Source organism: Haliaeetus albicilla, chromosome 22, assembly GCF_947461875.1.
Source record: "Haliaeetus albicilla chromosome 22, bHalAlb1.1, whole genome shotgun sequence".
In the NCBI taxonomy this organism is placed as follows: Eukaryota; Metazoa; Chordata; class Aves; order Accipitriformes; family Accipitridae; genus Haliaeetus; species Haliaeetus albicilla.
The window spans coordinates 9,872,106-9,886,038 of record NC_091504.1 but is presented as its reverse complement, the minus strand read 5'-3'; the positions used below and the strand labels follow the sequence as shown (position 1 = coordinate 9,886,038).

Genomic DNA, 13,933 nt, shown 5'->3' with positions numbered 1-13,933 from the left:
AGCCCTCTGGCTCCAGGTGATGGTTTTGTAGCAGGGGTGTGGGTGGTTCTGGCTGGAGGAACAACGTGGATCACCACGTATCTAGTGGGACTGCGATGAGAAATCGGAGACTTAAAGGGCTCCTCTCCAGCAACCTTAGAACTCCTGTGCACTTCTGTGGGGGGTGTAGCCCTGCAGCCTGCCCCCAGCAGCCATGCCGGCAACTGCTGTGCTCTCTGCCTTTCAGACTCCCTGTATGTCTCCGAGTACTTCTCTCAGAGCGCACAGAAGCTGTCCTTCTACAGCTGGTATGGGAACGCTAAGCTCTTCCACTTCCATGTGCCAGAAGACACTGTGCTGCTTCGCTGGCTCCTGCAAGCATCCCGGGGGAAAGGACCTGAGTGCACCAACATGGAGATCACAGTGTATGTATGTCCCTGTGCCAGTGCTTGCCCATGTGGGCTTTCTGCCCTTCTCTTCTCCTTGTTGCTCATGGCTGTGGCTGGTTGTTTGTAGGAGGCTGGGCATCTGTTCCCCAGTTGCAGCAGCCATGGTTTCTTAATCTGTGTTTAAACCTGTAGGAGCATTTTGCGTTCACATTACTGGTGGATCTGGGACTATCAGATGTGGCGTCTAAGAGACACTTTAGAAACACTGGAAAGCCCTTCACGGTGAGGCTGGTGTTGCTGTTCGTGAGCAAAGGTGTTCCTGGACCTTTCTGTGCCTGGCAGGATCCTGCACAGGGTACAGTAGGATGTGGCAGGTCTACAAGGGGCTTGAGAGGACCCAAAGCTATTGGACACAGACAAATTCCCCAGTGCAGAGGAACTAGAGAGACTGGGGACACTTTGTGAGGGATGCAACTGTGTGTGGAGCAGAGATAGGAGAGGAACGCTGAGTCCTGCAGACAAAAGAGCATGAGAAGATTGCAAACTCAATGCCAGTGAAAGAAATGCTGCTTAAAGCAGTACTGGAGTTGTTGGAGGATTTGAGGTCAAAACCTTGCAAGACTTTGAGCCATATCTTGGGAGGGTACCAAGTTTCCTGGGCAAGTTGTGCCTGTGGAGACACGTGGGTCTCTGGCACCCACTCCACAGAGGTCTCGGGAGTGACTGAAGCTGCTTGGCTTGTGCTTCCCTCGTCAATCCTGGGAAAAGACCGGCGCTCTTAGTTGCTCCAGAGCAGCCTGGCATAGATGATCTTCCTACTTCCTGCTTCCCAGATGTCGTGGTTTAACCCCAGCCAGCAACTAAGTAGCACGCAGCCGCTTGCTCACTTCCCCCCCACTCAGTGGAATGGGGGAGAGATTCGGAAGGAAAAAGGTAAAACTCATGGGTTGAGATAAGAACAGTTTAATAGAACAGAAAGGAAGAAATTCATAATCATATTAATAACAATAATAAAGTGACAATAGTAATAAAAGGATTGGAATATACAAAACAAGTGATGCACACTGCAATTGCTCACCACTCGCTGATCGATGCCGTTAGTTTCCGAGCAGTGATCCACGGCCCAGCCAACTCCCCCCAGTTTATATACTGGGCATGATGTCACATGGTATGGAATACCCCTTTGGCCAGTTTGGGTCAGCTGCTGTGGCTGTGTCCCCTCCCAAGTCCTTGTGCCCCTCCAGCCTTCTTGCTGGCTGGGCGTGAGAAGCTGAAAAATCCTTGACTTAGTAGAAACATGACTTAGCGACAACTGTGAACATCGGTGTGTTATCAACATTCTTCTCATACTGAATCTAAAACATAAAACTATACCAGCTACTAGAAAGAGAAATAACTCTGTCCCAGCTGAAACCAGGACACCAGATAGGTTTCAAGTAGTTTGGGGATGTGAGGGACGAGGCAACAGCAAAATGATACCCTAAGAAATGAAGACCAGCCCAGCTAAGCTCAAATGGGTTAATAACATACCCCCAGTCACGTTTGCTTGCTGGACCTGTTACGTTCTGTTGCAGCACAGTCCAAAAGCGAGCAAATTAAATGCCAAATTGGCTGCCCAAATAAATGTCTCGCATGTTGCTTAGCTGCCTGCTTTTCTGCTGCTTCAAACGTTGGAGTGCTTATCTGGAAAGCAGAAGTGCTGGTGTGCTGAAGTCAGTCACATGGACCTTCCTTTGTAAGAATCTTTTTAGTCTGTCTGCCCGCCCTCCTTAAAAGAGGAAATAGGGAAGATGCAGATCTTTGCTAGAAAATGAAAGCTCTTCGTTGATGATTTAGCCTATATGGGGAATTTGCTGATGGTTATAAAAAAGGAGTAGTCTTGCATCTGGGGCTTAACCTTAGTAAGTGTGGAAATTTGCTTTCAGGCTTGATGGAACCATGTAAATCCTTATCTTAATAAGCAGCCAAGTTAAACCAATCTCTAAATAAATCCCAGATAAGCTAATAGCAGCCAGTCCTCACCAGATGAAAATGATGGCTCTTGTGGTCCACTTGAAAATGTTTTTTTTTTTCCAGACTGCTCCCTCTCCGATCCCAGGCCAACCTGGGTGTCTACTGATGGGTTTGCATCCCAGTTTGTCTTGCCAGTGTCTTTACACCCCTTGATTTATTTGCATTCTGGCTTCTCTCACAGGCACTTCCGCTTCGGAGCCCCTCCTGTAATTAATCCACTGGGCACTCATTTTCCTGCAAATGCAACTGTCCGTCCTTCCTATAACATAAGCATCACTCTGAGCAGCACTGTGCAAAACACCACCTTTGTGAACATCACCACCCCTGCTGCTGGAGACTGGTTCATCGCTGCCCATCTGCCTGAAGCTGCTGGCAGGATTGAAGTGAAGGTGAGGGTCCTGGTGAGGGTCTTTGCCACCGTACTCTGCACAGTGTGTCTCGCCACAGCTGACCAGTGTGCTCTCCCCTCCTGCAGGGTTTCTCCACTCCATGCCCCTATATGTTCCAGGCAGATATGTTTGTGCTCAGACTCACTGAGATGCCTGTTCTGGAGCCTGGTGTTGCTATGCCACAAACCGTTGTCTCACCTGCTAAGCCGCTGCATGTCAAGTAAGTGAGAACAGCAGATGGAAAGACCTGGGGCTGGGGGGGGGAGGGGGGATTTCCCAAGGATGCTGCTTAGGAGAAGCCACTGTTGTTCCCACGTGGGGCTGGAGCTGGGGGGTCTCCGAGCCTGTTTGCCAAGCTCTCTGCAGCAGTGGTAGGGTTTGTATAGGGAGCACATGAGCGCCCTTATCCAACTCTTCCCAGATGGTCTTAGAGGTTCAGCTGTAGGAATTTTAGTTCTTTGAGATGTTTCCCTTTGGAAGGATTTTCACAACTCCGACCAGGGTAATCTAGTTCTTGCCACAAAGCCCCGGGGACTATGGTGGGTCCTGGCTGGCTTGTGTTGAGAGTACAAGCTCTGCAAACTGCCGATCCCTCTTCCTGCAGGGTCTTCGTTCCCAAGCATGCCGCAGGGATGCAGTTTGAGCTGCGAAGCTGTGTGACAAGTAAGCAAAAAGCGTGCGCTGTGCGGGTAGTGCTGGGCTCCATCACGCTGCCCCAGTCCTTCCAGAGGATCATCACCTGCGTGGGAAACGTAAACTGCAGCCTGGCCCTGGATTCACCCCCCTGGGAGAAGTGGCTGCAGATCATGGTGGAGAGTCTCGGTGCTGCCAATGCCAGTGTGTCGGTGGAGATGCTGGCTTCCTTCACAGGTGGGCTTCCATTTCCTCTAGCCCTATGGGAAGGACCAGAGAGAACATTGCCTACTGTGTCTCTCTTGGGCCTTTGGGTGGCTGGCTGTAGTGGCCTGTGTTCCCCAGCATGCTGTTTGCCTGGGCATAACCTTGGGGCCTGAGACCTAGTTGTTGCTTCGGGATCAGAAGTAAAGGCTCCAGTGTTCGCCCAAGGGGTGATACTCCCTGGAGCTGCCTGTTTTGGAAATGCCTGAAAAGTTCAGGGTCTCTGAAGCAATGATGTTTTCCAAAGGCTGTTTGGGAAGCAGTGGCTGGCTTAAAATCTGATGGGGAGAGTAGTTTTGTGCAGATGTACCAGACTAATGATACGTTGACTATTGATTGACCATAAGCAGGCTACAGACAGGAAACCATCTCAGAGGTTTACATGGGGTAATGTCTTGGCTTGTAGTGAGGGGATGTCACCATTCAGGTGACACCTTGTGACTCAGGAGGTCACAAGGTCCTTGTGGCTGTGATAGGCATCTTTGCATCCTCTTATTATGTGACTGTGATCCCTTTTTGACTCTTGGAGTCTTGGAAGCTCACCAACTAGGTAAATTTTTTAATGTTTTCTTGTAGTGGGGGTTCTGCCATCTCTTTCTCAAAGCAGAGCCTAATTCCACGTGCTTGAGGGCCTGGCACTGGTAGCTGAGGTGTTAGAGGGGAGCACTAGAGTCTCTGGGAGCAATGGACAGGCTCCAGCAGTGGGACTCCAAGTGTGACATTCAGCTCCAGCTGCTGTGACGTGATGGCTCATGCCTGGAGCTGTATTGGGTTAGCTTCTGTCTTCTGCTCAGCCTTGTCTGCTCATGTCTGGGAAACTGGTAGAGACTTTTATGCAGCGTGTGGTTATGGGACAGCTAAGTGCTGTGCTCTGCCACTGGCCAGTGAATGCTCCCTGGGTACATTGATGTGTTATGATGCTGTGTGTCATCACTTCTTCTGTTCCCACTCCGCTTCCCTGCAGCTCCTGGTTTCTTCCATCCACTGTACCACTGTATGGCTTTCATCAGTGTTCCAGCTTGTGGATGCTGATGCTAGAGTTCATGGTGCCTTTCAGGGGCTGTAGCCAATACTGCAATGCCTGAACCAGCTGAAATACCCCCAGTTTGTGCTATCACTTGAAGGTCTGGAGCTGCTGAGGCCCTGCCTGGGTGAGGTGTTAGTCCTGGCTGTGCTGACTCCTCTTCTTTTTTGCTTTACAGCTTGCAGACCGGGCAGTACCAGTTCATTCCTTAACTTCAGCAGCCTAAACCAGAGCCAAGCTGGTCCCAGACCAGGTAACACAGGAGCAGCAGGGAGCTCCACTCTGCCTACAGGAGAGGCTTCACGCAATGTGTCCGACCAGAGGAGCTTCTGTCTGCAGTACCAGCCTGTCGTTCGTGAGGACCTGGATGTGGTGTCTGTGCGCTACAGGCTCTTGAATGGTCCCAGTGTGCCTGTGCACTCCATCTCCCCGACCCTCCTCCTCCTCAACCTAAACACTGGCATGGACAGCGGGGGTTCCCTCGTGGTCAATCTCCTGCTTAACAAGGTGCGGAGGCTGATTGATGGGATTGTCTTCTCTTTGCAGGGTTTTGCCCCTGCTCCTGGGCTGGTTTGTCAGCAAACTCCAGGGGTTGTAGGTACTGGTGGGACTATTTCCCTTTCTATTTTGTTGTTACAAAACACTCTGAGCCTGTTCTAGCCAATTCCAGTGTGTCCCATCTGCCAACTCTAATTCAAATGCCACAGCTTGCTGGCATGTGGTGGCAGTGATGCAGAGGAGATTGAATGGAAAGCAGCTGCAATGCCATCTCCTCCAGGTGGGAGCCTGGTGCCTTGCCACCAGGAGATGAGACTGAGCAGGGAAACCCAGGGATGTTCCTGCCCCAGTTGCTGACTCCCAGACTCCTTCAGTGACACCCTGAAATCGGCCTCCTGAAATTCTGACAATGAATCTTCTCACAAGGGCTGGTTATTGCCTTCCCAAGGGTTGGAGCAGGGCTCAGTCCTGACGTCCTGCTGCCTCTGACTTCTGCCACTCTGTGCTCACACTGAAGCGATGGGCTCGTGTGAGTGTCCCAGCTGGGTGGCAGTTCCCCCCGCACAGTCCCCCCGGGAGGCTCTCTTGCCTTTCAGCCAGCGTGCAGTGCGGTGCAGTGCAGAGCGAGGTAAACATGGGTTTGCCCAGAAAGAGCTGGTGAATTGATGGGTGATCTTGATCTGCAGGATTTATTGTTACCTGCTGCTCCTGTATACCGTGGGCAGCTTGGGAGATGAATTGTGCAGGGGGTGGGCGGCATCAGGGTGGTCTGATGTGGGACACTGCTCTGTTTGCACAGACGTCCATGAGCCTGGCCAATGCCACCGTGGTAGCGTGTGTGAGTGCAGCTTCGCCGGTGCTGTCCCTCAATGCCACGCAGAACTGCAGCACAGGTATGAGAGACACTGGCACCCGCTGCCAGCTCAGCTACGCCATCTCAGGGCTTTGCTTTTAGACCTCATGAGCTGTAAACTGACTCAGGGCTTTTTGTGGGGTGTCCCAGGGAAGCTGATTTTGGCACAAGCCCTCCTGAGATCTTTGTGCTGGCATATGCTCTGGGGTGCTGGGGTGCAGATGCTACTCTGCACCAAAGGAAGGCCTGGTTACCAGCTGGCGCTCTTCCAGCCTCGTTGGCAGGAGGTTTGGGGATGGTCAAGGCCTTGCTGGTGTGCAGAGAAGCTGAGCTCTGCATTGGAGGATTAGCCAAGCAAACAGGCCGTTCCAGGTGCCTTGTGCTGTCCAGACAAGTGCTGAGAGCTGAGATAAAAGAAACAACAAGGGTCTGAGGAGCAAGAGTCCTCTCCGGATGGCTCCCTGGAGCCTCCTGAGGACAGAAGCAAGGAGCCACAGGAGTATCTGATTCCCATGCAACTGGTCTCAGCCTGGGATTGCTGCAGACCCTTCTCCCCTAGTCTTGGCCCATCACAGCACCCTCTTTTCTTTCAGCTTTTTTCCAGGGCTATCCTCTGAGCATGAGCACATCCTCTGCAGAAGCGATGCTGATTGTCCTGTACCCGCAGACGGATGACTGGTTCCTCTCCCTGCAGCTCATCTGCCCAAAGGGCCAGGGGTGAGTCTGGTGCGTCATCCTGCCTTGGGGCTGCTTCAGAGCACTCTGCCTCTGCGTCCTGCTGCCCTTGGCTAGCATGAGCAAAACCGAACCCCTGTCCTCACCGCCGTGCCATGGGCTCATCTCACATGGTAGGGGCGAAGCGACAGCTGCGGAGGGGGAAGGAGGTGGGTGGCAGTGACGACTTGCTCTCTTGTGAGCACCCAAGCAGCTTGTCTGGTGCCAAGCTGGCATGTCTCATGCAGACTGTGGGTGGCAGAGCCTGCCTGGCTGAGCTTCCTCTTCCGCAGATGGATTTTGCGGTGATAAATTGGTAAAGGAAAATGCTGCTGTTATTCCTTTGGGGGTCTCTGAGATGCAGGCAGCTGTGCCCATACTCCTGTGGTTTACCTTCCTGGTGGTTCCTTGCATAAGGGGCCGAGCACACGCTGTAAAACAGTGCTGACGATGCTGGTCCTGGGTACTAGGATCTGGGGAGAGCTGACACCTGCCTGCACGTTGGTTTGGCAGTCTGAGTGGAGAGGGAGCCCGCTCTGCTTCTAGCTCTTAGGAGGGATGGAGCAGATCCCAAAACAGCGGGGAGCTTGCATGCACGAGCATGGCCTGACCCTCTGGAGCAGGTTGCTCCCTGGGCACAAGGCTACCCCGAAGGACTGGGGTACCAATGCGACCTGCTCTACTTGCAGTGAATGTAATGCCGCAGAAGCCAAAGTGACTGTCTTCGCATACCTCACCCCCTGCTTCAATGACTGTGGGCCATATGGACAATGCAGCCTCCTGAGAAGACACGGCTACCTCTATGCTGGCTGCAGCTGTAAGGCTGGTGAGTGCGTTTTCCTAGGAAGCTTTGCTGTCCTCCCCAAGGGGAGGCCACATTTTTCAGCGGTGGTATTTGTGTAAGGGAGCCTGGGGTCTGCTGCAGCTGCCAGGAGCAGCCTGGGGTCGTAGCACCTACCCAAAGAGCCCTCAGCACCCGTGGTGGCCTCTTTGGGAGCTCCCTGACTTCCCCGAGGGGTGCCAGGTTCTGGGAAGCACAGAGCAACCCAGGGGAAATGGGGAATCAGGCTGAGGACAGCTTTCTGCTGAATGGTAGTTTTGCTTCCAGCTTGGAGTCCCCCCGTCCCCACCCCAGGGCTTAGAGAGGTGCCTCTGAGCATCCCCAGAGAGATCAGGGTGTCGGCAGGGCTGCCTGAAAATGCCTGCGTCGGAGCCTGTGCCTTCCAGGGCCGTTTGTTATGTAGGGTCCTGGTATAGGACGCGACGAAGCCAGGCTGCAGTCCCTGCCTGTGCTTTGCCACGGTGCTCTGTCTCCTGCCAGGAGCCAGCATGCAGGCCAGCCCTTAGACTCAGAGGTGCCCCTGGAGGAGGAACATCTGTGTCAGCTGCTAATTATATTAATGGGATGAGAAGACTGGGCGGGAGTCAGTGGTGTAGGGAAGATGATAGCTCTGCTGTGCTTGGGTGTGTGTGTACCTGTTCTCAGCAGAAGGGCAAGGCAAAATGTGGTTCACTGCTGCTTTGGGCCTGAGCCAGGACATCCCTGCTGTCTGCTGCAGCGCTGATGATGGGCGAGGAGCTAGATGGAGAACAGAATCCTAATTTCCCCGAGGGGTGCCAGGTTCTGGGAAGCACAGAGCACCCAAGGGAACTGGGGAATCAGGCTGAGGACAGCTTCTGCTGAATCACTAGGAGCAAAATGCCCCATCTGCATATTCGTGACCCAGAAATAAACTGGAGAGAGCAGCCTCCCTGCGCCCTGCCTGGCAGGGAGACGGCAGAATGGGCAGAGCTGCTGGCTTGGTTTCTAGTGGCACTGTAGTGGGATGGATGCTACTTTTAACTCTGCCTGTTGACCATGGAGTGTCTGCACATACACCGGCTGCCCTGTGACTGACCTCCTTTCCCCAAAGAGAGGGCATGAGCATCCTAATCTTGAATTAAAATAATTTAAATTAAAAAAATAAACAAAAAAACCCCCAACAGGTTTGTGTTTATAGAAGACTGTCTCAGCTCTGTCCTTGGTATCCAGGCAGCAGGCTGAGAATTGTCCCCTGTTGTCAAGCCTGGAGCATGCACTGTCCTCTAGGAAATTTTCACTCCCACTGTCCTGTGCAGACCTGGATGTCACCCTGGGGTGAGGCAGCGGGTTTGGTCACCCTGGAGGAGTTGAAGGGAGATCAAATCACACCTTGCACTGCCCACAGGGGTTATAGGGACCCTGGAGCTGGGCTCTTCTGGGGAAGCACAGGGAAAGGGCAAGAGACCACAGACACAGGTTGCAGCAAGGAAACTTCCAGCTAAGTCGAAGACAACAAATTTTCCCCCATCAGAGTTGTTCATCTTTGCACAGTATCCAGGTCTTCATCCTTGGAGATCTTCAAAACTCAGTTGGGTAAGGCCCAGAGCAACCTGACCTGGCTTTGCAGTCTGCCCTGCTGTGACAGGTGGTAGGACAGGAGCCCAATGGCTTCCTCAGTGCTGTGGGTCATTCTCCACCCTGGTTCCTGGGATCCGTAGGGATCTTGCTTCACATGATGGTGTAAGCTGGGTGCACCTGAGCCTTGAATGCTTGATGTACCACCAGCAAGTAGCATGTGTGTTGAGTTACTGTAGGGATGAAAAGTACCAGCTTGGACAGACACATACTGTACGTAGGATGGCCTCTGCTACACGGAAACAACCTGGGGAATGCTGTCAGAGCAGACATGGGGCCCTGCTGGGGTTCCTCAAGACTTTCCACAGCAGAGCATGTGATGAGTAACGAGACTATCCTGAGAACAGGAGCGCAAGCAGCTGATGGAGCAGGGGAGAGGAGGATCAGGGATAGTCTGGGGGTGTGATTGCTTCTTCTGAAGTGTCCCAGGCTCCCGCTGGGTGCTGTGGGAGGACAAGGTAGAACATGTGAGATCCACACAAGCCTCTCTGCTCTGCAGGTTGGGGTGGGTGGAGCTGCACGGATGATACCAAGGCCCAGTCTGTTGGTGCGCAGAACCTGGCCACCCTCCTGCTCACCCTGAGCAACCTCATGTTCCTGCCGGCAATAGCGGTTGCTGTTTATCGCTACTACCTGGTGGAGGCCTCCGTCTACACCTACACCATGTTCTTCTCCACGGTAGGGATTGCCTTTTGTCGGGTCCCCTGCCAGCTCCCCCTTAGCGTCAGGGATGCTGCATTGGACTGAAGTCCTTGGTGGACCAGTCCATCCTGGAGCTCCACCAGGAGCTTCTAGAATCATTGGACAAGCACCTCCATGGACACATCCTGCCCCTTCAGACCTTGGCAGGAATGTTATTTTCACTGGGCTCTTCCACCCACACTGTGGGTGCTCATGTTTGGGGGTGGGACCCTAGGGAGCTTGGATGGGGTTGGAGCATTGCACACTTGAAGGGTGCTGTTCTAGGAGCTCTTGGCTGCTGTTGGGAAGGTGCAGATTGATGGCTGCTCTCATCTGCTTTCTGTAATGCTGTGGTGGTTTAGTGGAGCTTCCTGGAGGCACTGGCAGGAGGGGTCCTGGCTGCCATGGGCTGAGCCTTCTCCTGCCTCTCCCTCCCAGAAAGCGGTGTGCTGCTGCTGGATTCATGCTAGCCTTTGCTTTTGTCCCTGCCTCTAGTTCTACCACGCGTGTGACCAGCCAGGTGTCGCGGTGATGTGCATCATGGACTACGATACACTACAGTACTGTGACTTTTTGGGCTCCGTGGTGTCCATCTGGGTGACGATCCTGTGCATGTCCAGGGTGAAGAAGATCCTGAAATACGTGAGTGTCGGGTAACCTGTGCAGCAGAGCCAGACCTGAGCCAGCTGAGCCGCGGGTAGCCATGCTGAGCCCTCTCACGGCTGTATTTTAATGACACAGCCCAGCCTGGTGGCAAAGCCTGTTTGTCAGCCAGTGCCACCCTGATTTTTAAACCAGTGGCTTGTTTTGCCCCAGAAGTTTGTATCATGAACCTGTGTACTTGTAGGGACTGGGCCTGAAGGGACTGAGATTTGTGGGAAAGGTTTGTGGGTCCTCTGGTTTCTCCTCATGAAGGTGCAGCTCCTGAGTCCTGCACGCACGCAGGGCTGGGTGGCTGGGAGGTGAGGTCCTTCCTGCCTCTGGCATGGGTGGCTGTGCTCTAGCAGCAGGTGAGCTACTGACAATAGTGGTGATGTCTCATTCCCAGGTCCTTTTCATCTTGGGGACCCTGTTAATTGCCATGTCCCTGCAGCTGGACCGCAGAGGGGTGTGGAACATGATGGGTCCCTGCCTCTTTGCCCTCGTCATCATGATTGCAGCGTGGGTAAGTAAGAGCAGCCAGGCAGGACCCGCTGCCCTTAGCTCCCCTCTGGAGAATGATGGTGGCAGAGCAGACACCAGGCTCCAGCCCATCCATCAGGCATGGCTTGATCTCCTTGAAACACCCAGGGGGAGAGGGAGCAGGGCAAGGGATTCACCTTCCACCCCTCCAGTAGCTGAGAAATCTGTTGGTTACAGGTCTCAGCACAGTGCAGCTGCTGCAGCTCCCATGGCTGCAGTGTTGTCCCAGAACGGTCAGCTGTTGCCTGTGCCCTGGGCAGAAGCTATAGCGTCTGTGCTGGGCTTTGGTGGCTCAGCTGGATAGGGGCTTTTGCACACAAGAGATGGCCCCAAGAACGGGGGAGGCTGAATTTCTCAGGGGCAGCAGGCACACCCTCCTGCTGTCAGGTTGGCAGATGCTCGTGGGTCAGGCGGCACTGCCTGTTTTCCCCCTGCCTAAGCTTCTGCTTGGCTGCGTAACCCTTCTGTGCTCTGACACCTCCAGGTTTACCACGGAGTGAAGCGCAGACACTGCTACCCCTCCTCATGGAAGCGCTGGGTTTTCTACCTCCTCCCAGGGATCACCTTGGCTTTCATCGCCATCTCAGTATATGCATTCATGGAAACCAATGAGAACTATTACTACACCCACAGCACCTGGCACGTGCTGGTGGCTTGCAGCGTTGCTTTCCTGCTTCCTCCTCGGGACAAGCATAAGAAGCCCTGGGCTTGGTCACAGAAGCTCACTTGTCGCTATCAGATCTGCCAGAATGACCGTGAGGAGCTCTATGCTGTGACCTGAACTGCTTGGCTCCCAGTCGTAGAGGTGGAGGAGGGCTGGTGAGGTTGCTCTTCGACTGGGCTGCTGCTCTCTCACACATCAGCGATCCTCTTACGTGCTCATTCACTGGAGGGTGCAGTATGGACCGGGTTTAAAGATGAAGATGGTGGACTTGTCTTGTGAAGGCAAGTTTGAGGCCACCTCTGCTTTTCTGCTGGGATGGGGCAGGCTCTTTGTGGCTCTAGATCAAGGAATAGCCTGTGCCCCACCTCCCCATGGCCCTGGGGGAAATCGCCAACCCTTCTTCCCCTCCTGCTGCATCCGTGAGGCTTGGGCTTAGCCCACGCTGAGCTGGACCCAGGGCTTTGGCTGCTGGGTTCTTCTCTGCACCCCCTGTCCTAGCAGAGGACTGTAGGACAGGGATTTCCCCTGCCATCCTGCAATCAGCATTTGAACCCAAGAGAAGAACGGGTTTCTTCTGATCTGGGGGGCAAATGCTGCCGCGTGCCCTTGGTGCTGATGGGGAGGGAGGGAGCTGATCTCGGTGTGTGCCGGGCCCTTGGCCGCTGTCTCCACAGAGGTCTGGAGCTTCTCTCCCCATGAAACAGGCGGTGCTGCTCTTACCTAGTCCTGATTCTGAGGGGGGAAGAACAAGGCCGGGACTTGGTCCCTGGATTCAGGATCAGACTTGGCAGGAATGTGAAAAAACCCCATGCAGGGACATGCAAGAGGCATCAACAGCATCTCGCCCACAGCTGTGAAACCTGCAGCAGTGCAGGGTTTAGTCTAAGTTTAACTTTAGCCCTCTTAGCTCATCTAGAAGGAGCCAGGCTGCTGCACTGTCCCCTTCCTCTCTTGATGTTCAGGTATTCACTGTCTTCCTCCCTTCTGTGGGTTTGGCATGTGCGCAGCTCTGCCTGGGGCAGCGTAGGTGGTCCAGGATGGTGTCTGAGCTGTGCACCCCCTGCTCCTCCAGCCTGCTGTGCCTCGGAGGCTGGATTTGCTGCGGAGTCACGGCCGATCTGAGGCTACTGGCGGTGTCCCAGCCCAGCCAGGAGCATCGCCATGGGCTCCCCAGGTGGCTACGGTCTCCTTTGCAGCATCTGTCTCACCTTAGCCTTACTATAGGGCGTGCAGGCATCAGAAAGCAAGGGCAGAAACTTGGCAACCGGGAAAGTTGTTTTTGCCCATCCTTATTCTATAGATAAGGGCTCAAATACATCATTCCTTGCTGGTTTATTCCAGCTGTGGTCGGTCTGGTGTGTGCTGCTGGGAGCCCGTCCTCACGTGGCTTTGAGGAGGAAAGAGCTATTAATGAAGGATTTGCCTCGGGGTTATTTCTTTGCTTTGGAAAGCGCCAAGCCTTCTGCTCAGCTCTGCACTTTATCCTTCTGCCTCCCCTTCCTCTGCAAACTCTGACTTTTTAAGCGGACGCAGGACGAGCGAAGGGCACTCGCCTGCACCCAGCGGTGTCGTCCCCCCATCACCCACGTCCCCCGCCTTTCCTTTTGCTGCTGCCCTCCACGACAGCGCGGCGGGAGCGGGGGGGGGGAACGTGGGGCCCTCAGGGTTTCCTCCAACTTTTATCGCTTTTAGGCACTTTTCCCCCCCCCTCCCCATCTCAGTTTGCACAGCGGCGTCGCAGCCGTGCCGTCCCTGCCAGGCTGCCCGTCTGGCCCGGGTGCTGCCGGTTACCAGAGAAAGCAATAATTCCTCGTCCGGCCTTTTCCTTCGGGGCTTCTACGCCTCGAAGCAGAAGCTTTGGGGTGGGAGATCCTGCTAAGGTGATTGTTTATTTTGTGTTTGATCGTTGAAATTCTGCTTTTGTGTGTCCACCCCTACACCCCCGCTCCCTGCCGCGGCTGCTGGCCTTGGCACGAGGTTGTGTTAGGTGCTGGGGCAGGGTTGCTAATGATTTTGGGTAAAATCTGAGCGAATCCTTGTGTTGGGGAAAAAAAGGTGGTTGGTTTTTTTGGGGTTTTTTTTTTTTTTTCCTTTGCTGTTAATACCTGTGATTATTTTATACGGTAAATTTTAAAGCTTACAGTTTTATAATTTAATAAAGGTAATGGTATTTGAGGGCAAATACGCGGCGGCTGGAGTCGATCCCGATGGGC

The 13,933-nt window shown here is 53.8% G+C and overlaps 1 protein-coding gene across 1 annotated transcript in view; it reads left to right on the top strand.

Annotated features, from left to right (window-relative positions):
* Positions 1-13,902, top strand: part of PGAP6 (post-GPI attachment to proteins 6) — an 18,128-nt gene extending 4,226 nt beyond the window's left edge. The window contains exons 2-13 of the mRNA XM_069809809.1: positions 227-404; positions 2,563-2,770; positions 2,857-2,990; positions 3,375-3,640; positions 4,870-5,198; positions 5,989-6,082; positions 6,636-6,759; positions 7,446-7,582; positions 9,693-9,871; positions 10,370-10,516; positions 10,923-11,039; positions 11,541-13,902. Of these exons, the coding sequence (XP_069665910.1) occupies positions 227-404; positions 2,563-2,770; positions 2,857-2,990; positions 3,375-3,640; positions 4,870-5,198; positions 5,989-6,082; positions 6,636-6,759; positions 7,446-7,582; positions 9,693-9,871; positions 10,370-10,516; positions 10,923-11,039; positions 11,541-11,837 (2,210 nt within the window). The 3' untranslated portion in view covers positions 11,838-13,902. The remainder of the gene's footprint in view (positions 1-226; positions 405-2,562; positions 2,771-2,856; positions 2,991-3,374; positions 3,641-4,869; positions 5,199-5,988; positions 6,083-6,635; positions 6,760-7,445; positions 7,583-9,692; positions 9,872-10,369; positions 10,517-10,922; positions 11,040-11,540) is intronic.
* The last annotated feature ends 31 nt before the right edge of the window (positions 13,903-13,933 follow it).